Source organism: Musca domestica, unplaced genomic scaffold (assembly GCF_030504385.1).
Source record: "Musca domestica strain aabys unplaced genomic scaffold, Musca_domestica.polishedcontigs.V.1.1 22, whole genome shotgun sequence".
In the NCBI taxonomy this organism is placed as follows: domain Eukaryota; kingdom Metazoa; phylum Arthropoda; class Insecta; order Diptera; family Muscidae; genus Musca; species Musca domestica.
The window spans coordinates 477,267-501,557 of NW_026712262.1; the positions used below are offsets into that span (position 1 = coordinate 477,267).

Sequence of the window (24,291 nt, forward strand, 5' to 3'; positions counted from 1 at the left end):
AAAACAGGCTCTATCTCTGATATTTATATGTACAACAAATTTATAAGTATATATTTTGACAATGTAATGTTGTCAAATGAATGATTTTGAAAAAAAAAAAGTGAACATATGATTGCATGACTTTACCTTCTTAATTCTACCATGAACAGATTTTCCGATTTTCCATTTATAATATCGAGGAAAATTGCAAAAATACAAGATTCTTGCATGATTAGAATAGAGCTAATATTGGAAAACTCATAAAAACGCACTTCCTCCATATCTACAATTATAATACTATTTTATTATTATATTTACATTTTATTTATAAAAATTCTTGTTTTCACTGTTGTTTAATAAAGCAATATCTGATGCTAGGAACACAATTGGAGCGAACGACGAATTTTTTCGCGGCGTATGTTCGTCGTCAAAAATAAAACACATATGTGTATATGGAAGTGCACACAATCACGGCACCGGCGAAAATTTCGTCGGTCGCCGCGAACTCAATTAGCTTTATTTCTATTTCATACGCCGGCGACCGGCGAACAAAACTGTACAAGGTGGCCATACTTGTACGAATTTTATGTGTTTTAGTAAATAAAGTTACTTTTTACTTTAAAATTTGTTATGGTCACTCTACTATCTGTTACTCGTATAAAAAAAACATAATTAATTTGTTTATTTATTTGTGTACTTGCGCCTGAGTGAAGATGGATATCAGTGAATTTATAATAGAGAAGATGGACATAAGTGAAATTATAATAGAGAACGTAAAGAATTATGTGTTCTTGTATAATTCATTGTAGTCAACAAATGAGCAAAAAGTAAACAACTTCATCAGCTGTTTTATAATTTCGTCGGTATTGTGTTCCATACGACGAATTTACGAGGCTCATTTTGTCGCCGCGTAGGGCGAAATTCGTCGTTCGCTCCAATTGTGTTCCTAGCATGAAGTTGCATACATATTTACGCTAATATTTTTGTGTGTAAACGTCTTTGGAATTATGCCGTATGAACACAGCATTAATTAATTAATGTATTGGAACTAGCTGATAGTTCGATTCACTGAACAAGAGTTTGAACTAGCCCCGTTCCAGTTTTGGAGCGACAAAACCTTTTGTCCATGCAAATCTTTTATATTTTTAAAAAATGTGGTATTATTTGCCATTATTTCTGCTATTGATAATACCCAACATTCATAATATATGGGCATCAAACCATTATGCGCTTAAAGAAGATGGCTGGATCAAAAGACGTCTTGATTCACCATTCCATTTAAGAGATCCAGAAAATCTGATCATTTTTTTGGAACAGATAAACATAAACGACCGTGCCGAGGAGGCATTCAGAAAGATGCAGCGAAAACGCATTACTTTGGATGATCATATTTTATTAATAGCACAATTGCTACAGAGTATACTTAAGCGTTCGGAATGCGCAAAGGTTTATGTGAAAATGACTGGACTAACGGATTATTTGAGGACAACCGGTGCCTCTATGAAACGCTTAGAATTCCCTGAGAAAATGGAAAAGGAAGCCGAGGGAGGTATGCCGGTGTGCAAGAATTATGCTGACTTAAATCCACAAAAAGATGAATTTGGCCATTTGGATAGCTTTAAGAATGAAGCTATAAATAAGTTGGAGATTGAGGAGGAAGAGCATCATTTAAAACGTGAATTGGGCTCCAAGGGTGCCAAAAGTGTTACAGAAATAATTTATAATGTAGCCATGAAGGGTCTTCTGAACAATCCAACGTCATGGAAGTTTCATATGTTGGGATCATACTATTGGCGTTTGGTTGGCGACGCTAAAAACGCATTAGAATGTGCAAGATTGTCAGTCTTTTTGGCACCCGAAACTCATAAGGATATACCATTACTGAGTTTGGGAACAATACTGGTTAGAGCAGAGTTATGGGATGATGCCGAAATTATTTTAAAAAGTGCCATTGAATATGGGCCGAAGCATGGCGAAAATTATATTGCTTTGGCCACACTTTTGGCAATGAAACATGATTTTAAACAGGCGAAAGAATATTTTAGTATAGCCGAAAGAATGGACCCTGCAATGTATAACAATTCCATGAGAATTCGAGAATTTATGGAGTGTATGGAGCCACTTGATGCTGACATCAGCCGACTTTTCAGTTTTGTAAAATACATGCTGAGGGAGATCAAAGATGTATCCAAGTTGAGACATGAAATTACTCAATACCAAAATAGGATCATTCAACAACAGGTTTGTTGAGAAAAAGTGACTTAAAATTCTAATTACAATCGATTCTAACGTCGTTATTATGGCTTTACAGATTCCACTGTCTTCACGCTACAACGAGAATGATCACAAATCTAAAGCGGATCTATTGAAACGCTATCAGTTCTGTAGTACACGTAAATCTAGTGAAAATCAGGAACCCGTGCTATTTTGTGACTTTTATTCCGATCTCCAAATGCAGTTGGAGAGCAAGCAATTTGATGCAGAACTCCTAGATTGGCAAGTTAATCGTTACATAGCCACTCTATTTGAGAAACTACCTTTTGAGTATAAGAAACAATTAGAAATATTATACAGTAAGGCTACGCCACAAATGGCACCAACAGACAATGCTTATTCCATGTAATGATAAGGGGTGCTTAACAGGTAATTCCTTCGAATAGGGCTTTTTTATACAAAATTAGTTTTAAGAGATTATTTCGTGATATCATTCATTTTATACTGTGTTCTTACGAATTTTATGATTCCATTAGTAATAGTTTAGTTTTAATTTTATTCATATTCTATTAGGTGTATAGTTTGTACCAAATAATAAAAAATAAGACAAATAACCAAATTATATCAATTTTTAATATTCAAACCGTCAAAATTTATGCCATCGTTTACTTCGTCTATGGCGAAATTAAATGAAAACCCAGTTCCAGATGTAAGATTTATTTTCTTAATGCTAAAGTCGTCCGTTTTCTTTGCAACATTGGTCTCGTCCTGTGGTGTTGCATTGCCATTTGTTTCGGCAGCTTCGGGCACTTTAAAATCAAATTTAAAATCTTTTCCCGAACTTAATATCGCCGCTTTCTTAACAAAGCTCGATTTTTTGACATCATTTGCCGAGGTAGATGTGAATTTTATTTGTTTGGGAGCTAAAAAGGAGTAAACATTTAGTTTAAGAAGAAGCTGTTCATATAGTTATCATTACCCAAAGACATTTTCTTTTCTTCCTCTTTCATTTTGGACCTATAATCTCCCATGGATGCTTTCATAACTTGACGTTTTTTAATTATGGGATGTCGTCCCTTTAAAATCTTTAAATTCTTTACCGTGTCTTCGGCTACTTTTTGACTAAGCTTTCCAGTGTTCAATGCAGTTTCCAATTGTTGCACACACCAGCACAATTCCAGTTCAAATTGTCTGTCAGCTTCGGCACTTCCTAAGACATCAGTTCCATTGCTACTTGTAGATGGTGTGACTATAGGCATTGGAGGCCTAATAGATTTCGGTTTTCTCATTTTATTCATGGTATTTTAATCGCACACTTATTTCACACAGTTTCCACGCCGCACCGGAGACTTTGTAGTTGGAGACTTTTGAGTTGAGTTTTTATTTACGACTCTTCTTCTTTTTCAGTGTTACTACTGGAATAATAGCAAGAGGAACATATGTTCAAAGTTGTAGCTCTGTTCCTTTAACTGTTTTATGCTTTTGAAAAGTCATTGTAGAATTATCAAAAAAAAAAAAAAATTGCAGAAAATTGCTATTGTAAGTAATAATTGTGTCCGAGTTATGTGTCGAAAAATATAATTTTGAAACGAAAACGAATAATCCTAAAAATTTAATTCTAATGCATTCAAATCCCTCCTCTCAATGTTTAGTTGTAAGCTACAAATAAACATATTGATACACTTCAAGGAATCGCTAGGAACGAAAAAACACTCCTTTACAAATTGAAATCAAAATATATTCGTACTCAAACTTAGAAAACATGAAAAGCATGACAATATATTCGAAAAAAGTTTGAGCACCATCGGCGTTGGATTTTTTTGTAAAGTATGACAACTTATTTTTATTCTTTTATCAGGGAAAATTCTCCACACTACACTAGTGTGAAATTTTATATTAAAAAAGTATACAACCATTATGTATCAAAAAAAAACCAAAACATCATATGGATTTCAACACTAATATAATAGTAGTCGAATCACCTAGGGTTTCCTGCTTTCTTTACACATTTTCCGTTCTTTATATCCCATTCAGACTATAGCATGGTAGAAGAATATAGGTCGATGCATGGTACAATGAAGAGAAGGTAGGTCAACTTTGAAAAAATTGCAAGTATAGAGGTCTACCTGTTTGGCTTGTAATGTCAGAATTACAAACAAAAAGCTGTAGATTTTGTCGATGCATTCGTTGCAATAAGCATTTTGAAAACACCCGAATTTGAATATTTTCTGAACAATTTTTTATTATTGAAAAGAAGACACACACATAAGCAAATGAAGTTGACATATTAAGCCAGAAAAATAAAAAAATTTAAATCATATGGTAGTTCTGCCCTACCTTGAATTCATTGTACCATGGGTCGATGCATCAACGCTTGGTAACATGTTAAAATTTTTAAAGTCTTTTTGTCAAAAAAAAAAAAAATAGATTTTTATATGTTTTCTTATACGACGCAAATCCGAGGATGTAATGATATGTATTTTCATCAATTTTTACAAATTTCAATAATTTTTCATTTTCATTTTCGATTTTCAATTTGAAATCCGTTTGACAGTTCATTGTCCCAGCAGCTGTGTCGATGCAACTACATGTATTCTTCTCCATAAATGCACCGTTTCTTATGCCTTCAAATTTGACAAGGTAAATTACAGGAAATGCAGAGCTGGGAATGCTAATTTTAAATGAGGTTACCTTTATTTCATTGTACCATTAATATAGCCATGGTACAATAAAAAGGTAAAGTCGAGCTACCAGCTGATTACAATTTTTTCTATGTTTTTTGAAAAATGAAAACAAAATATTTTTCAAATCCAATGATTGGAAGACACGTACACTGCGGCTCGCGCCGTGGTAGAAGAATATAGGTAGACGCGTCGACATAGCTGCTGGGACAATGAACTGTCAAACCACTTTTGGAATTGAAAATGTCGAATGAAAAATTATTTAAATTTGTAAAAATTGTTGAAAAACGCGAATTATAATAGCTTCCGAATGACGTTGTATAAGAAAACATATAAAAATCTACTTATAATTGAAAGAACATTTAAATTTTTTTGACATATCAATGCTCCCAAGCGTTGATGCATCTACCTGTATTTTTCTGCCATGGGCTCGCGCATTAAAGCTATTAGCCATGAAAATGAAAGATTGAACAGTCTGGATCATATTTTTGAAAGAGGTTCTTATGACATCCATTTTTAACTATTTTTACAAATTTGAGTAAATTCATTATCCCAGCAGCTATGCCGATGTGACTACCAGTATTCTTCTACCATGATTGACAACTAATACATGAACTATGTTGTCTTAATTTTTGTCAAAAAATAAGATTAGTAATGCCATGTTTACGTTAGAACTTTTTGTAGGGTTAACCTTCTTTGAGAGGATTTATTTGAAGTAAAAGTAATGGATATGACAATTTAAATCCAAATCCAGTGGGTTAACCCTCATATATATAAACGTACTATAACAATAGATTCTTCAGTAAAAATCAGTACTTTTCCAACCACGATGAAATTAAATTCATTTTCGTTTGAAATAAACATTTTCTAAATGTAAACGTCACAAAAGTTGCTTTAATTTCCACCATGACATAAAAGACCCGCGTTTAAAGGCAGCAGCAAAAAAAGTCATGACATTAATGCACTCAGATGTTTAATGTAATCGAAGAAGAAGAAGACTCTATAAATATTTCACTTTCGGAAAATTAATTCTACATTTTTGTTAATCTGAGCCGAATTACATACAAAATTTAAGAAATAATCAAAAGTATAAGTTTTCTCTACTATTTACGCCGAAGTGAATATGTTTCCATAAATTGTTTTTTGTCCGGAAAAGATAATACACCACAAAATACGAACCCACGCAAAAGATAGAAAAAATACTTTTTTTTCATAAACGATCAAGAAAAACTATTCGAGAACAACAAGTACCACACAAAATTAGTTGGATCAAACAGATTTACAATTTAACCAAAAAAAGTCAATCGGAAAATTATTACGGGTCTAAAGAAAAAAAAAACAGAGCTCACACACACTGACTAAAATATAAGCAGCAGCAAAAAGAAAAAACACTTACCCAACTAATACAACAGCATATAAAATAAATACATATAATAATGTCCAGGCCAAGACCTAACCTCCGTATGACCATACAAAAGGAACCAGAGCCGGAATTGTAAGTTGTATTGTAATTACATGAAGAAAACGCTAGGATAATGATATTTGATATTTTTCTCACTTATGTTAGAGTTCCCCCGCGTAATCTGGACTCGAGTACAACCATTCAGATTGGTGATCGTACTTTTGAAATTGATGCCGACAGTTTGGAGAAAATATGTGATTTAGGTCGAGGTGCCTATGGTATTGTGGAGAAAATGCGCCACGAACAGACGGGAACTGTGATGGCAGTGAAACGCATCACAGCCACCGTCAATCGCAAAGAACAGAAACGCCTCTTAATGGATTTGGATATTTCGATGCGTTCCAGTGATTGCCCATACACTGTACATTTCTATGGTGCCCTGTTTCGTGAAGGTGATGTATGGATTTGTATGGAGGTGATGGACACCAGTTTGGATAAGTTCTATCCAAAGGTTTTCAAAAACAATTTCATAATGGAAGAGAGCGTTTTAGGAAAGGTAAGGAACACAAATTGATATTGCCTACTATTCAGATAAAATTTTCTTACAAAACTGATATCATAAAACAAAAAGAGGGAAATCTACTCCTTAGTACATTGTTTCATAGACGGAACTTTAACAGGACAGCATTTGCTCGAGGTCTACATAATGTGGCGATAGTTGATCTCGGTTAAATCACTGTATACATTTCAAAATAATTAATTTCTAAGAGGTCAAAAGGGTTTGCGTTTTCTTTAATCTGATTGATTGTGGAGAGAATAACGCTCGTCAAAGGCAGTCGTGCCTTTGTGAATACTAGTGCTACGCATCGGAAGCACATGCGGACCTGCCAGAACGCTGCCCTGAAAACTGCGACAGGGTGCCTTCTCATGATACCAGTGAACCATCTACATGAGGAGGCGAAAATGCTTCCCTTACGTCAGCTTAATCATATGCTTTCGTTGCAGTAGCTGTTTGGGTGTTACCGTGAGAGTCATCCCAACCATCATATGGTGGATAAATCTCCCCCACCAAGGCGTGTTAGGAAAGACATACACGATCTAGAGGGGAACGTCCAACGCTACAAGAGAGAACTTCTAGATCAAGAAGCCTATTAGGCAGGTCTGAGTGGCATTCCTACCGATACAGTCGCTATTCGCTATTAGCGGTTATAAAATGAAGTTCAGGATGGTGTAGTCGTCTCAATTTGTAACGCCTGTCCGGTGTGTGATACAGGCCACACAATACGCTGCACCTCTTTAATTGCACAGCCAAACTTACCAAACTCACTCAATGTAGCCGAATTTCTAAACCTGGAGCTTTAACCAGATTAGCAGAACGCAAACACTTACATGTACTTCGGCTACAAAAACAACACCTGCCTGTTTTTGCCTGATCCTGCTTTATTCGTTTAACAGAACGTGTTTCTCGCTACTGTAGACTATATAAAGATGGAGAAGAAATAGAGACAATTGAATATCTACTTTGTACATGTTCCATGTCATCCAACAAGAAACATAGGCTATTCCGCAGGCGGTAGATATAAACTCCAACATTCTTCGCAGACATAGATCCCATCATCATTTACAAGTTTTCCAAAGGCATTCCCTGGAAAGGCAGACCACCCTCCTAACTATAGAATTTTTTCTACTTCTTGCTTCTATATCTCTCCTATCCCCAAATTTTTCATTTCTTCCTAAGATGAACACAATTGAATCGTGAAACTGCGAATCCTTAAACCCAACCAAATCTGAAATGTTTTTAACTCTTTTCATTGTGCATTTTTTATAGATTGCCATGTCCGTCGTGAATGCCCTTCATTATTTGCATGCTCAGCTAAAAGTTATACATCGTGATGTTAAACCATCAAATATTCTAATAAATCGCAATGGTGAAGTAAAAATGTGCGATTTTGGCATTTCAGGTAAATTTCTAAAACATTTCCGATATAAAAACATAAATTAAGCTTCTTTTTTGTTATAGGTTATTTGGTAGATTCTGTTGCAAAGACCATTGATGCCGGTTGCAAGCCTTATATGGCCCCGGAACGCATTGATCCCACTGGCAATCCGGCCCAATATGATATCCGTTCTGATGTCTGGTCATTTGGTATAAGTATGATTGAAATGGCAACGGGCAAATTTCCCTATAACACATGGAAAACGCCATTCGAACAGCTGAGACAAGTTGTCAAGGATGATCCACCACGTTTGGAATCGGGGAAATTTTCATCGGAATTCGAAGATTTCATTACGAAATGTCTGCAAAAGAACTATACGGCTCGACCCAATTACGAACAGTTGCTACAGCATCCATTCATATCGGAGCATATACAGCGTAACACTGATATTTCTAAATTTGTTGCTGATATTCTAGACTTGCCCGAGTGATGCGTTGGGATTGTGGCGGAGAGAAATATGTTCGACAACCATTTACAAAAAAGCAAAGAATTAGTTTATAAGCTGTTGCCATTTTCATTTCGTAGAAATTAACATTATATAACTAGTAAACACACAACAAAACACAGACAGAGACAGACATCAATCCCATAAGGCTTCCACGAAAATATGTATTTTGAAGAGAGAGAGAGAGAGAGAGAGTGAAAGCGAAACGTATAATACAAGTGATTTTTAAAGAAACTAATTCACAAATCTATCGGTTATAGACCAAGATAATAATTTACTGGAACAAGATTGTAGTTTTGTTATATACCAGGAAACTAAGATATCCTACTTAAGTCTATTGAAATATGTATTTCAAATCTGTACTCCAGTTTAACCATCAGTTCGGAGAATCTAGTGTTTTTTTAATATCCCTTAATAATAGCCAAAATAGTTACAGTTCTCTCGTGTTGAAACGAACTGAATTCGAAAAAAAAAACAATGATAATCAAAATTTATTTTATTCGCTTTCTTTTTAGTACTTGTAATGTAGGATCGATTCAATGCAACCAAGAAAAAAAAAACGACGCATTAAGTCCATTGAACTGTAAAACAAAAACTAGATATACTTGGAGTTTTGTAAAATGCCTGCCTCCCTCCATTGAGAAATGTGTAGTCTACAAAAAAAAAAAAACAATAAAGTGTACCGACAAAATACACTGTATACTACTGCGCTACTATATTTATATATATTTTTTGATAAATTGTATTTTTTTATAAGATATAAAAGCAGCAAGTTGCAAAATTAACGCTCCCCTCCTCCTTGAAAGAAACGCAAGCAACTATATACACACATTAAATATCCAGCAGTTGTAAGTCAATTAATTATGTGTTAAAAGAGAATGTATTTGTACAAAAAAAGTAGAAGAAGAAGAAAAAAAAAAACAATAACAAAGTAGAAGTCCTGCAGTATGTATAACAAGCAAAGAAAAATCCAATTGTAAGCATACAAATAACCTATGAAGAAATTATGAACTGTTGACAAGTGCTTTAACGTTCTAAACAAAAATTAAAATAAAAAAAGTAATTATTCAAAAGTAGTTTGTAAATAAACATTCAAGCTAGTCATTTCGTCATCTCGTTCCTGATCATTATATATGCTGTTATGTGGGTAGAAGATTATTTACTGAAGACCTCTTCAAAATTCGTGGATCTCTGTTGTTCTGGGTGCCAATGATACAACTTTGTATCAGTTAATATTACAAATAATAAGGATCAAATCAAATTATGGAAGAATTTCCCGACTGTCATATATTTATGAAAATTGATTATCAAAAAAGTTTTTGCAAATCTGAATCCAAAAGTTGAAACATTTTCTGGAAAATCTTTTATTGGCCAGAAGAGTTTGTTTAATCACCTTTTTCACAGAAATACCAAATTAGTGTCCACGTGGACAATCACATGTCATCCAGACAAGAGGAATAAGGGTGATTGACTAGAACTTAAGCAAGAGTTCGTTTATCCCTTTTCTTCATAACATAACAAGTAAAAAAAAGCTAAGTACGGCCAGGCCGAACTTTTAATACCCTCCACCATTTGGAAGGAACTTGAAATGTTTAAAAAAAAAATCCGAAACTACCACTTAAAAAAACCGTTGTATGGGGACCAGGTTTACGTCTACGAAATCTTTTATCATAGGCTGTAGTACACATTACGAACTTTAAATACGAAATTTGTTACAATTCCGGTGAATAATGTTGCAAAAATCATGAAATATCGGAAGGTACCGTCATATGGGGGCTATATGAAGACGTGGACTTGCATAAGATATTTTTTGCAATAGGTTGCAGTTCTCATTACGAAATTTAAATCAATTCCGGTAAAAATGTCGCTAAAAACATGAAAATACCGAATATGGGGCTATACGAAGCCGTGGACCTGCATACAAAAACTTTTTGACATAGGCTGTATCTTCCAATACAAAATTTGAAACAATTCCGGTGCATAATGTAGCTAAAGTCATAAAAATACCGACAATCGAAGGTATCGTATTTGGGCTATACGAAGACGTGGACCTGCATAGACAATTTTCCGTCAGAGGTTGAAATTTGAATAATATCGCGAAAATCCTGCAAATACCTAATATATGGGGGGGGGGTGTTAGCGTGTGGTAAAAATCATCAAATTACCCAATATCGGGGGACACCATTGTATGGGGGCTATACGATATTGTGGACTTATATAAACTTTCAGGGGGTAAAGTACTCACAGAGAACTCCTTGTGTAGAATTTCAGACGATTCCATTAAAAAATGTGGATAAAATCATCATCATACCGAATTATTTTATTTTGTTTTATTTCCATAGAATATAGAAAAACTAATTAAATACAATGACAAAATTTATATTTGTTAAAAAAAACCTTGTCCCACCACTATTTGCTCGCCAAACAGAGAGAAAGTTCAACTGTCAAAGCTTATTTCTTCTGTTTTTTCTTTTCAGCCTCTTCTTCCTTTTCTTTTTCGATAACAGTAACATATTCTTCAATAGTTTTAGCATCGAGCATTTTAAGTGGTTTATCTCTTTCCATAACTGCAATTTCCAAATTCTTTTGACCAGACTGTGCCACTTCTAACAAGGCTTTAATGGCCAATTTAACAGCACCATTTTCTGTGGCTACCTCCTCATCTTTGTATTGTTTCTCCAAGAATTCACGTACTGTTTTTGCCGAACGTCCGGTGGCATTGGCCTTCCATTCATAATAGATGCCAGAGGGTTCAGTTTGATATAAATGCGGCGTACCATCATAATCAAAGCCACCGATGAGACAGGATATACCAAATGGACGGCGACCATTACTTTGTGTATATTTTTGTTTCAATTGGGCGATATATCTGCAAGTAACAATAACATTCCTGTATTATATTTTTCCCAGTTTAACGCTTTCTCACTTACCTTGTAATGTATTCCAATGTAACTGGATCTTCCACGTTCAGTTTATGGCTCTGGCATTCCACTTGGGCACGATTGATGAGAATACGAGCATCGGCAGTGAGACCAGCAAAAGCCATTACAACATGATGATCGAGCAAGCAAATCTTTCGCACTGTGCGTTCTTCTTGTAGCTTTGCCACAGACTTCTTTTCCACACCGAGGACAACGCAGTTGGCGCCACGAACACCAACCTTTGGTTTCGAAGATTAAGCACAAACAAAACTCCATTGATTCTCTATTTTTAAAACAAGGTTAAGTTTGCCTACTTACCGCTGTGGATCCTTTGCGTACTGCTTCCTGTGCATACTCAACCTGTAACAGATGACCGTCAGGTGAGAAAATGGTAACGGCGCGATCGTAACGTGACATTATTTATTAAAATATTTTCAATTTATTTAGTAGTTTCACAGGAAAGAAACAAGATATTCCACAGCCGCTAAATAAAATCCGACGATGATTATTGCAAAAATTGTTTGTCAGCTTCTGGGTTGATTAAATTTGTATTGAAATTTGTACAAGTTAGTGTTGTATTTTTATGCAGTAGCTTTCACAATACAATGTTTACATGAAGGGGAAATATTATTTAATCGATGTCGCAGGAAAAATAGAGAAGTAGATAGGCCGGTTCATGGTAGAAGAATTCCATTCTTGTTTCGCGGGTTTTCCTCAATATAAGAATTTTGTTAAATTCAATAACAAAAAAAATGTTCAGAAAATATTCAAATTCGGGTGTTTTCAAAATGTTTATTTCAACGTATACATCGACAAAATCTAGAGTTTTTGTAGCGAAATATTCCTTCAGAGATATATAGTACATGATTTTGAAAAGAAGTGTTGACCTTTCATTCAGTTATCGCGTTTTTTCAATTTTTTATTCAAAATAAATGCAACAAGTTGTTTGAATTTTTATTGTTTTGATACTAATTCTGACAGTACAAGCCTAACAGGTACCATGGGTACAATGAAGAGAAGGTAGGTCAACTTTGAAAAAATTGCAAGTATAGATTTCTACCTGTTTGGCTTGTAATGTCAGAATTACTATCAAAACAATAAAAAAGCAAACAACTTGTTGCATTGATTTTGAATAAATAATTGAAAACCGCGAAAACTGAATGGATGGTCAAATTTTCTTTTCAATATCATGTTCTATATATCTCTTATGGTTTATTTCGCGACAAAAACTGTAGATTTTGTCGATGCATTTGTTGCAATAAGCATTTTGAAAACACCCGAATTTGTATATTTTCTGAACAATTTTTTATTATTGCAAAGAAGACACACACATAAGCAAATGAAGTTGACATATTAAGCCAAGAAAATAAAAAAATTTAAATCATATGGTATCATAGCCCTACCTTGATATCATTGTACCATGGTCTGACCCATGGAGACAAGGTAAGCTAACATTGAAAAAAAATGCAAGTATAGATATCTACCTGTTTGGCTTGTAATGTCAGAATTAGTATCAAAACAATAAAAAATCAAACAACTTGTTGCATGTATTTTGAATAAATAATTAAAAACCGCGAAAACTGAATGAAAGGTCAACACTTCTTTTTAAAACCAGGTTCTATATATCTCTAAAGGATTATTTCGCTACAAAATCTCTAGATTTTGTCGATGCATACGATGAAATAAACATTTTGAAAACATCCGAATTTGAATGTTTTCTGAACAATTTTTTTTGTTATTGAAAAGAAAACACATACATAAACAAATAAAGATGACATATTAAGCCAAGAAAATAAAAAAATTTAAATCATATGGTATCATAGCCCTACCTTGATATCATTGTACCATGGGTCAGACCATGGTACAATGGAGACAAGGTAAGCTAACATTGAAAAAAATGCAAGTATAGATATCTACCTGTTTGGCTTGTAATGTCAGAATTACTTTCAAAACAATAATAAAAACTAAACAATTGAATAAATAATTTAAAATAATTCTATATATCTTTGAAGGCTTATTTCGCTACAGAAACTGTAGATTTTGTAGATGCATACGTTGCAATAAGCATTTTTAAAAACACCAGAATTCTAGTATTTTCTGAACAATTATTTTTATTATTGAAAATATAAATACACACAAACAAATAAAGTTGAAATATTCAGCCAAGGAAATAAAAAAATAAAATCATTTGGTATCATAATCCTGCCTTGATTTTATTTTAGCATGCAAGTTCCCGTCTCTGATTTGTGTGTATATGATTTATGATTACATATTTTGAAAGTTTTTCAAATGTATTTGCATTGAACGCTTTGAAAGTTATATAAAATGTTTTTTTTTTTCAATAACTTTAATAGTTTTACAAATTTTAATTACAAATTTCAAATTTCAACTATTTTTGACAGTTCACTGTATCGCCAGCTGTGTTGCTGCGTCTACCTGAATTATTGCACCATGCTACCAATTGGACAACATTTGACAGTAACGTTCACAATCAAGTTGTTGTTGTTTTAGTTGTTTTTATTGCGTTCGTTTGGCTTGATGTCTTTCTGTCTCTGCTGAAATTGTCGAATTAATTTTGACAAAGACAACGAACGGGAAAATAAGAATTGATTAATTTTGTTTTGTTTATAATTTTCGCTGTCGTCCGTATGTACGCGTGAAAATATTTTAAAATTTCTTAATTTATTTTTGTGCAAAAGTCCAAGAAAATATAAGCAACAGTTTGTGTCCGTCGAAAATAGAAAGAAAAAATATTTTGTGCATTTGAAATGCGGTATCAAACATTGGGAAAAAAGTGAATTGTAAAGTGTTTTGTGTCTGTTTGTCACAGTTTGTGTAGAAAACACGTCAATAGCTCTCCTATGATTTCAAAAATACCCCAAAAATTTAGAAAAAGAAAGGAGTAAAATACACAACAGTGCGTCCAACAGTGGCTAAGAAAAAGTACAACCGACCGACAAGCTAATATACATAATAATACGTCCATTTCACATCAGTGTACTTATATGCATACATATGTACATGCACATACATCTGTATATATTTAGGTGTAAAAATAATACAATTGAATTGAGTAGTGAATAAAAAAATAGAGAAAAATCCAATTGCAACTAGCAGCGGGCTCAACCAACTACCAAGCATAAAACACAATTGGAATCGACAAATGTGAAAAATTCTTGAGCTAATTTGGTTCGAAGATCTAAATGTGGCATTACACGACAACGGTAGAGGCATTCGATGGCTAAAAGTGGAAAGTCTCTAAAGTGAGCACAAGTAACAAAAGAGTTGTAAGAAGAAGAAGAATTTAACAAAAAAAAAATCCTCATTTCCAATCAATACGACCAAAAAGTGGAAAAAAAAGTTAGTGAATTGTCAGTCAGTGAGTGTGTTAATGACTAAGTGCCGTGGAAAGAGTGAGCGAATACCGAACCGACCGTATAGTCGATAGTCAGTGGTGGTAAAAAGAAAACGTCAAAAGCAAAAACAAAATCTACGTTACTTTTGTTTTGTCGTTATTGTATTTGTATGCAAAGACAAGGCAAGAGGAAGAAGAGAAAAAAAAACATAAAGAATCAACGACATCATCAACAACAACAACATTAACTGCTAATCATATATTCAACCTACCAACTGATCAGAAAGAAGCCCTTTTGGAAACCAAAGTCAATCAAAACAAACAAATAAAAAAACAAAAACAAATCTCTATTGTAAACTCCCCTTATAAGAAAGTGGCTAATAAGTGATGGCATTAGCGCGTAAATTAACCGAAAGAATATGTAAGTAGTAATGTCATTTCTTTGTTTTTTTTTTTTCATTTCCAATGAGTGGGGAGGTGATTGACATGCATATGTTATGTTCTCTTGCCAGCATCTTATGAGTGTTTATGTTCTCCAAAATATATTTTTAATAGCTGTCAAATGCATCGGCACTCCAAAAAGAGCATTAGAATAAGAAAACATGAGAAAAACAAAGCAAGGTTATGCGAAAATATTATTAGATTTTTTGCTTTTTGTTTTTTATTACTTTTTGCTTTTCTATTTCTACGTTTATTTGTTTCCTCGACGCATTCAGTTTGTTCTTTCTACATTACCCCATGTATCGTTTTAATGGTGTCATTTTATGTGGCCGGCAGGCAGGCAGGCAGGCCCCACCTCTCCCTGCCGGCATTTGTTTTGTGTTTGTTAGTCTCTCCGTTCAGTGCCACAAGCGGTGTATTTTGCTTTAACGGTAAATAAAATTCGGATATTGTAGAAATTGAGAGACCGGCCGCTTTTTCTTTTTCTGTTTTTGGACGTTTTTTCCTTTGCATTTTTTGTCTTCCTTTCCTTTTTTGGCCATAAATTGGAGAGTAGCGCGCAAACAAAGGGATGAAGTTTTCCTTTCGAAGGGTATTCTTAAAACGAGTGACAGAATTTTCGATGTACTTTTGTTGGGAGTTCAGAATTTTAGCTACTATTTGGAAAGGCTGAAAGTTGAGCAAAGATTGCAAAAAAACTCCTGATTTACAATAGAAAATTATAGATGTTGTAATTGTCAGTTTATGGGTGAGAGAGCTGAGAAAAATGCCTTCATATTTTAACAACGTCTCCCGCCAACAAACTGACAATTGCAGCACTTACAATTACTCAAAGAGGGAGAAGAAGTCGTAGAGATAATTGAAATAAGGTTTTTGGTTACATTTATTTCATTTTGTTCAATATCTCTAAAAAATGTAAAAATTAGCACAAAAAAGTTGTTTTTCTCACAAAAAGTGTTATTTTTGTATTCAATGGCAACTATGTTTTTTAAATGAGTAATAAGATGCTTATTTCATAATAAAGTGGGAGCTATTACTATGGGTTTCCGAGCTCCAGATGCGACAATTTTTTAACCACAAGGGTTCTTTTTTTGGCAATATATGGTGTAACAATTTTTGTGGGCTACATGATAGTCCCTGTTGCTCTTGTCCCAACAGAAGCGCCCATGCCATGGAAATTGGTTGGAGAATGCAGTTCAAGTCTTCAAATTATCCTTAAGTGGACTGGAGCTATACCCTAACGTGTTCCTACACAGACAATTTTCTGCCACAGAGGTTTTAATCTTTTGCCAGTTTCTGGTGCCAAATTTGACATGTTTCTGTTAAGAATGTGGCTACAATCAGAGGCTATAGTAACGCGTTTGCTTATACAGATAGATCGGACAGAAAATTTGGCTCTAATTGTTGAAGTGAAGCATAGTGGCAACAGGACGGCGCTACGTGCCACACAGGCGAAGCAACACTCGAGGTTTTGCGCCCTGTTTTTGAAAACCGAATTATCAGGAACTAAATATATATCCGTATGCCACTTCGGAGCTGTGATTTGACACAGTTGGAATATTAGTTGTGGGGTGCCGTTGAAGATAGGTGTTACGCCGACTAGGCAGAGACAATTGACGCTTTAAAGGCCAATATTCGAAAAGCCATTGGTAAAATACAGCAGCATATTGTATTCGATAACGTGCTTAAAAATTGGGCCGAATTGGTGAAGGGTACTGCTTGGCCAGCCTAGGCGGCCATTTGAATGAAAATATTTTCTATTATAAACCGGAGTATATTCTGCAGTTTTTAATAGCATTTTCAAAAGTTATTTGGCGACCCTCTATAATTCAACACTTTTATTTTAATACCCTATACTTTGTTTGTAACAGGCAAAAGGAAACGAGATATACCCATAGTTCCTTTTAATGATCTGCATAGAATCACATTCTCAGTCGTTTTATGCATGATTTTTTAAACAAAGTACAGGTCGCATTTATTGACCGATCCAGATGAAATTTTGCACAAATCATTAGTTTGACCCAAGGATGAACCCTATTGAAATGACAAGTAATCGGTCAAAATTTAGATAAAGCGCCCATATATATCTTCGTCCGATTTGCTTTTTATTGTGCACCAAACGTGTAATATCAGCCCGAATAGTATGGAATTTTGCACATACAACCAAATTAGGCCTTAAAATAATGTCATCGAAATCGGTTTAGATAGATAGCTGTAGCTCCCATGTATACAGGGTGAAATTATAAAAAAAAACTTCAACAAAGTCAAACGCCATAATTTTCCTTTTTTTAAATTTTATTGAATCAAAGCAAAAATGTCGGAAATAGCATCCTATTTTAGAATATGTTTAGATTTGTTAACCTTTGACACGAATTATGGCCTTCAAACGGCCAATGAAACCGTCACACGCTGCCCGAATGTTGCTTTGCGGTATTTTGGCCCATTCCCGGCGAAGCGCTTCCTTAAGGTGATCAACACTTTGGTATTTTTAGTGCCAAACTTGCTTTCCAAAATACTCCAGACACAATAGTTCAACGGATTGGTATCCGGAGATTTTCGTGGCCATTGTGCGCTGGAAATGAAGCGAGGAACCTCATTTTGTAACCATTCTTGGGTGGCGCGTGCTGAGTGCGATGGTACTGAGTCCTGTGCACAACGGATGGTGCACATTTTCAGCTGACCTCTTTGACAAGTAAACACGATCATTTTGTTTGTTTACAAACTGCTGGACGACGAATTGTTTCTCATCGGGGAAAACCAAATTCGGCAGTTCAACACTTTCGGCCAAGCGAAGCAATTCTTTAGGTCTTTTGAGTCTATTTTCTTTCTGTTGTGATGTAAGTTCATGCACTTTTTGAAATTTCAATGGCTTTACCCCGAGCTCATTTTTCAATATTTGCCGAATTAAATATTGCGATATGTTCAGCTCAAGAGCCATTTTTCGGCCACGGCGACGCGTTTCTCGATCAAGTCGCTTCTTTACTTTTCGAACCATTTCTGCTGATGTTTCTGTTTCCTTCCGTCCACTTCCTTGACGTCGGTCTACGCTACCAGTATCACGGTAACGAGCGATGGTACGAGACACAAAAGATTTATTCACATTTAAATGCTGGAGTACTCTAACGATAGCCACTTGTGGTTTTCCAGCCAAATATAAAGAAATTACAATATCACGCTTGAATTCGATCACGAATAACTTTTTTTGTGGAAAATTTTCACCAAAATGCTTTTGTTCGCTTTTAAACAATACAACGAGCTGTCACTGGAATAATTTTAACAGCTGTCGGATGAGTGGCCTGGAAATGACAGCAGTCTGAAGTTGGTTGTAGTTTTTTCATCTCACCCTGTATATGAATAGGGTTACATCAACAAATATATCATAATCCCCAAAAATCCTTATGGCCTTTAATACATAGATTATGTTCGAAGATGGACCATATTTGTTCCTCTCCCTAAATGGTAAAATTAAAAAAAATATACATTTCAAACAAATTGTATCGTTTCACGGTGTCTTGGTCTCTGTTCGCAGACTTTCAAAAGCTTTGGGTAGATGCTTTCCAAATTGTTAAACTTAAAGATAGATGCGGATCCCATTGAATCTTTTTCGGCATTTAAATCGAGTGATGGTATATTGTGTGCCCTGTCGTAATTTAAAAATACCGAAATTTGAACTAGACAAAATCGTACAAAAAATCTGTTTGCAAATTGCCATAATTATTATTTTTCAAAGAATATAAGTTTTTAATAGCTTACCATTATGCAGCATTTGTTACCTTTCTCCATTTAAATGCTTCAAATTTTTTATGGCCGGCATATTTTACATCATTCAGATTTTATTACTTACTTCACCATACCATAGTGGGGGAGCTATTGTTTACCTTATTAGCTCAATGCATGGCTCAAGGTAAACTAATGTGAATTCATTGCTAAACACTACCTTGGCCTTTTATTTCATATTCACAATTTTATTATTTTCAATAATAAAAAAATATTTTATTTATTTTAATTATTATCATTTCTAATTACAGATGAGATAAAAGCACACAATGGCAACGTTACTTGTTTGGATGTTGGTGAAACAGGTCGTGTTTTAGTTACCGGTGGCCAAGATCGTAATGTAAACCTGTGGGCAATCGGACAGACAGAATGTTTTATGGTAAGTTGTAATTGCCAAAATGTTTCCGATTTTATATCAACACTCAAATCTAACCCAATTTCCGTATTTCTTCCAATTTGCAGTCACTAACGGGTCACAATCGTCCCTTAGATTGTGTCCGCTTTGCCTACAACGATGATTTTGTCTATTCAGCCGATGATATTGGCATTATACGACGATGGGATTTGAATGCACAAACAATATGCTCCACATTGAATGGTCATATGAAAAGTGTGCGAACATTGGATTTCAATCCATCCGGTGAATATGTTGTATCCGGCAGTAATGACACAACAGTAAGGTAAGTGCGTTTTTTCCCCCATTGTGTGTTTGTGGGTTTCAAGGTTGAATTATTGGAGTACATAATTGTTAGTTGAGCAAGAAAATGGGAAGAAGAAGAGGAAGAAATTTGAGGTTCAAAGTATTTTTCAATCAAACGGCGTACAGTGTTTTTAAATTGCTTTTGGGGTAAAAATTCTGCAGCTTCTGAGTGGATAAACAATTTCTGTATTTTCTGCACAATCTGAACTACCCTGGACGGGGGTTGTTGTTGTAGCAGTAGTACATGCAGATGTTTGGATTCTGCCAATCTGGTTCGAGCTCTATGTTTAAAAATTCGGCTACCTTAATGGGCTGTAACTGGAGTGAGTTGGGTAAGTTTGGCGGTGGAATTAAAGATAATTACGTCACGCACATCTTCGTCAATTCGTGCCCAATACGAATTGAGACGTCTCCGCCATCCTGAACAAAATTGCACAAAACTATCCTGGTTTGGCTAGGCAGCTGGCGTTTTTCAGTTGAAAAGAATGGGGGTGGACTCCGAGGACGGCATTCATCCTGTAATTGCTGATGGCATCGCCGACTGCATCAGTATTATTGCCACTCAGACCTGAATCATAGGTTTCTTCATCTAGAGGCTCTCTCTTGTAGTCTTGGACCTCTCTCTCTAGATCGTGTATGTCCTTCCTGATACGTCTGAGTGGGGGAGATTTATCCACCATATGATGGTTGGGATGACACTCACGGTAACACCAAGAAGGTACTGCAACGAAAGCATATGATTATGCTGTAGATAGGTCACTGGTGTCGTGAGAAGGCAATCCATCAGAATTCTGGCGGGTTTCGATGAACACACTAGGGCCGCACTTCTCACCACAGGCCGACCTATCGCTTTATAAAAGGTCAACGAGGTCTCCTTGCTCCTGCGAGATAGTTGTACATCCTTACACGCATGCCATCAACACCGGGGACCGACACCATGATCGAAAAATTATCGCCCTACTTAACGAACTCTATGCCGTCTGGAGGTCGATGAATTTCAGAAAGGTAGAGTTTAAACAGTTCAGGAGATACCACTCCACACTGGGTCACTCTCTGTTTCATTTTACGGGGATTGGACTTCTGATTCTGGAATACCACGTTCGATGTGATTGTCAAACGCTTCAAACTTGGCCGGAAGGTTGTTGCTGTAGCAGCTTATACTCCTGTGTTTATTCTGACTCCTCTCAATCGGGTTCTGCTTCTAAGTCCAGTTTCAAAAAGATTGCAACCTGTACGGGTTGGGTCCATAAAGACACCACAAAGACACCTTCACTTCTGGTGCGAACCCTACTCAATACGTTGTAACCATAACAACATTGTAGGCAGCAATCTTCATTGAGCTTGGTTTTCGCCACCACTGCGATCAAAATGTTCCTCCGATTCATAAATTCCATTATCTCATCTATTTTGCCTTGGAGTGCCGTACTCCGACAAAGAATACGTTGCTGCAGTACGTCGCAAAATAATCCCTTTTCGCTGTGGTGTCACAACCTACTTTATCTCCGCATCCACTACATCGCAACGAAACATTGTTTCGGATCAATCCGGTATCCTAGAACCGGCTGTCGTGGGATCGACAATTGAATTTCTAAACTTTTTTCCGGTAGTTGATCGGAATAGCATAAATTTGTGCATAATTAAGTTTTATGAATGATATTCTCAGTGGCCCAGAGGTTCAATATTTTCTTTTTGGGTAACAATTTTTTTTTATTTTTGGAGAAATTTTCCTATAAAATGTCAATGGCCGGAATAAACAATGATGTATATTCCTAATCCAATGGGGGAATTTAATATTCGATCACACCCCTGGGAATTTGTTGGACATTTTCCCAAAAAAAATTCCCAAGAGATAAGAAAATGGTAATGTCTTAAATTTGAATTAAGTTTTATGAATGACATTCCCAGTGGCCCAGAGGTTTGATAGCTTATTGGAAGCAAGAAAATACTCGTTTCTTTTTTACCATTTTCCTGTAAATGTCAATGACCGAAATAAAAAAATGATGTACATTTCCAATTCCAAACGAGGAAAATTAATATTCAATCACATCCCTGGGAATTTGTTGGACATTTCTCCAAAAAATTTTCCTCGAATTTGTCATCTACATGTCTATTTGATTTGTTTATCTTGTATTTCATTTGTATTATTGTTAATTTCCTGTCATTTGAATTGAATTTGTAATTATGGCTGTTAGAACGTTTTACAATTATCGAGGAAATTGAAAATTTGTTTCCAAGTTATTCGATTCTAAATGTGTTTACTGAAGCGTAACAAAAACCAAACACTTGTTGCGGTTTTTGGTAGAATAACTACGCTAACCTTGTCCTCCGTTGGAGTATGTGTGTGTACGTAGGTTGCATGGTTGTGAATGGTTAAATAGATAATTCAAATAAATAAAAAACACACTTACATATATACATATTTGTATTATATCTAATTTTCACCTACTCTTGAATGATTTTCAATTTCTAGATTAACATATGAATAGAATTTGGAATAAGATGTGGAGGCAAGGGAGAAAATCAACCACCAAGCTCTTTATTGGAATTATGTAAAATTGTATAATAAAAGAAGACGCACACACACACTCACATGCATGATGGTGATATTCAATGAAATAATTTCTACACATTGTTTATTTTTTTTTTTGGTTTGTTTCTTTATCATCTTTGGATGAGCCATCAGAAGTTTGTTGCCATCGCTCCAATCAAAAATGAATTTGTGAAACAACAACAACCGAAAACTTTTGTTTGTTTATTCAACGAAAATGATTTGCTTGGCCATACATGACGTGTGTTTTGAATCTTTCATTAATTAATTTTTTTCTTCTCAATATTTCAAATTGTATTTCCAAGACAGGCAGACAGAGTCCAATAAAAAGTTTTTTTTTTTTCTTTTTTTGTATGGCCCACAAACAATTGCCATTGTATCTCCTCTCCAATCATTATCATCTAACTCTGGGCTATTATATGTCATAATGCCACCATGCCACCATTATTAAATCTCTTTTCCCCATTCCCGTTATAAATTATCGTTTAAATCATCGCATTGAGACATTTTTCCATGTGAAAACATTTCAATTTATTTGACATGAGGTCAAATCTATGATCTGGCCAATTGAAAGATAGATGGATACATTTATTCTCAATAGACATCATATTCTGGCCATGCAACGCAATTATCACACAATGTGTTTTTATGGGGGTGGTTGTTTTTATATCCCCATTGACATTTATTGCTTTCATATTGTACGATTATTACTTGGAATATGTAAATTTGTATTAAAATGGAAATAATTCACCTGGGTGAAGTGTCAATTAGGGGGGAAATGTATAAAAATGGAAAATTGGAGAATATGTGTTATATAAGGTAGGATATTTTCCATATATAAGGTAGGGTATATAAAATTGTATTATTTGGAAATAATTTACCTGCGTCAAGTGTCAATTATTGGGAAAAAAATATTGGGAAGAGCGTTTTTAACTTGGGCGACAACTTAAAAATTTTCCATACTTTCTGGAAAAATCGACCAGGTTAGGAAAGTAGAACTGGGATACCAAGGACGGCATTTATATTGTAATTATTGATGGCGTCTGGGACTGCATCAGTATGAACTAGAGGCTCTCTCTTATAGCGTTCCTGACATGCCTGAGTGTGGAAGTTTTATCCACCATATGATAGTTTGGATGACTCCCAGGATAACACCCAAGCAGGTTCTGCAACGAAAGTATATGCTTATATATATAGTATATATATAGTATATATATAGTATATAACTCCGAGGACGTAATTGTTGATGCCGCCCGTGACTGCATCAGTGTGAATGCCAGATTCCGTCTGGGTCCAACGCTTTGGATTACTTAGCGTTTCGGAGGACATTTGAGAAGAGGTCTTCGCTTCGCCCTGTCGCTTAAAGTATCTAGCGCACGTCTACGGATCAATCACCGTTACGTCAGTAAAAGTGGCTGAGGTCCTATTATCCTTTTTTCCCGGGTTCGATTTAACCGTAACCCCAGCTTACATCGGTTCCAATGTTGCAACCCTTCAGATTCGCTAGTCACTTTTTCCTCTTATGCTCCTGTACAAAAGGGTGACTTCCACTGCCAATTCCCTGATTCTGGGATTAGTATGGTTGCAATGACGAAGATCATCACGCTCATTTACTAGTCTCGCCGCCTCTGCAAAAGTTGCAACACTTCAGATTGCCTAGCCACTTTTTCCTCATATGCTCCTGTACCAACCGGCTTACTTCCACTGTCAAATCACTGATTCTGGTATCAGTCTGGGAATTTCGATCTTATTTCGGGTATTCGACCAGGTATATAGCTAGCGGCTATAGTTAAGGAAAGTGTAGCTTTCAAAGGTTATGAAATCTGACGAT

General features: G+C 35.3%; 5 protein-coding genes across 6 annotated transcripts in view; 3 read left to right on the plus strand and 2 right to left on the minus strand.

Annotated features, from left to right (window-relative positions):
• Positions 1-1,056: 1,056 nt before the first annotated feature.
• LOC101898119 (tetratricopeptide repeat protein 17) lies at positions 1,057-2,812 on the plus strand. The gene is made up of 2 exons (XM_005178205.4): positions 1,057-2,220; positions 2,291-2,812. Exons 1-2 carry the CDS (start codon positions 1,132-1,134, stop codon positions 2,600-2,602), a joined length of 1,401 nt encoding a protein of 466 aa, XP_005178262.1. The 5' UTR covers positions 1,057-1,131; the 3' UTR covers positions 2,603-2,812.
• Positions 2,730-3,601, minus strand: LOC101896976 (UPF0488 protein CG14286). Its single transcript, XM_005178198.4, has 2 exons — positions 3,173-3,601; positions 2,730-3,116 (listed from the first exon to the last, which is right to left on the minus strand). The coding sequence occupies exons 1-2, from the start codon at positions 3,489-3,491 to the stop codon at positions 2,818-2,820; spliced, it is 618 nt and encodes a 205-aa protein (XP_005178255.1). The 5' UTR covers positions 3,492-3,601; the 3' UTR covers positions 2,730-2,817.
• Positions 3,602-5,840: 2,239 nt separating this feature from the next.
• On the plus strand, positions 5,841-9,807 carry LOC101897152 (dual specificity mitogen-activated protein kinase kinase 3). Its single transcript, XM_005178199.4, has 4 exons — positions 5,841-6,369; positions 6,442-6,832; positions 8,105-8,237; positions 8,297-9,807. Exons 1-4 carry the CDS (start codon positions 6,311-6,313, stop codon positions 8,701-8,703), a joined length of 990 nt encoding a protein of 329 aa, XP_005178256.1. The 5' UTR covers positions 5,841-6,310; the 3' UTR covers positions 8,704-9,807.
• Positions 9,808-11,032: 1,225 nt separating this feature from the next.
• On the minus strand, positions 11,033-12,171 carry LOC101897332 (proteasome subunit alpha type-7-1). The gene is made up of 3 exons (XM_005178200.4): positions 11,958-12,171; positions 11,649-11,878; positions 11,033-11,587 (listed from the first exon to the last, which is right to left on the minus strand). Exons 1-3 carry the CDS (start codon positions 12,054-12,056, stop codon positions 11,170-11,172), a joined length of 747 nt encoding a protein of 248 aa, XP_005178257.1. The 5' UTR covers positions 12,057-12,171; the 3' UTR covers positions 11,033-11,169.
• A 1,967-nt stretch (positions 12,172-14,138) lies between these two features.
• LOC101897671 (katanin p80 WD40 repeat-containing subunit B1) overlaps positions 14,139-24,291 on the plus strand; it is a 77,023-nt gene continuing 66,870 nt past the window's right edge. For both annotated transcript variants that reach the window (XM_005178202.4, XM_005178203.4), the window contains exons 1-3: positions 14,139-15,415; positions 19,464-19,591; positions 19,675-19,892. In XM_005178202.4, the coding sequence (XP_005178259.1) occupies positions 15,382-15,415; positions 19,464-19,591; positions 19,675-19,892 (380 nt within the window). In that variant the 5' untranslated portion in view covers positions 14,139-15,381. The remainder of the gene's footprint in view (positions 15,416-19,463; positions 19,592-19,674; positions 19,893-24,291) is intronic.

Excerpts from the sequence above, each read along its gene's own strand:
- LOC101898119 (XM_005178205.4), top strand. The coding sequence starts at position 1,132 with ATGTGGTATTATTTGCCATTATTTCTGCTATTGATAATACCCAACATT. Across the intron at positions 2,221-2,290 it reads ATAGGATCATTCAACAACAG|ATTCCACTGTCTTCACGCTA; the intron begins GTTTGTTGAGAA and ends ATGGCTTTACAG.
- LOC101896976 (XM_005178198.4), bottom strand. The coding sequence starts at position 3,491 with ATGAATAAAATGAGAAAACCGAAATCTATTAGGCCTCCAATGCCTATA. Across the intron at positions 3,117-3,172 it reads AGAAAAGAAAATGTCTTTGG|CTCCCAAACAAATAAAATTC; the intron begins GTAATGATAACT and ends ACTCCTTTTTAG.
- LOC101897152 (XM_005178199.4), top strand. The coding sequence starts at position 6,311 with ATGTCCAGGCCAAGACCTAACCTCCGTATGACCATACAAAAGGAACCA. Across the intron at positions 6,370-6,441 it reads AAGGAACCAGAGCCGGAATT|AGTTCCCCCGCGTAATCTGG; the intron begins GTAAGTTGTATT and ends CACTTATGTTAG. Across the intron at positions 6,833-8,104 it reads AAGAGAGCGTTTTAGGAAAG|ATTGCCATGTCCGTCGTGAA; the intron begins GTAAGGAACACA and ends CATTTTTTATAG.
- LOC101897332 (XM_005178200.4), bottom strand. The coding sequence starts at position 12,056 with ATGTCACGTTACGATCGCGCCGTTACCATTTTCTCACCTGACGGTCAT. Across the intron at positions 11,879-11,957 it reads TACGCAAAGGATCCACAGCG|GTTGGTGTTCGTGGCGCCAA; the intron begins GTAAGTAGGCAA and ends TCGAAACCAAAG. Across the intron at positions 11,588-11,648 it reads ACATTGGAATACATTACAAG|ATATATCGCCCAATTGAAAC; the intron begins GTAAGTGAGAAA and ends TGTTACTTGCAG.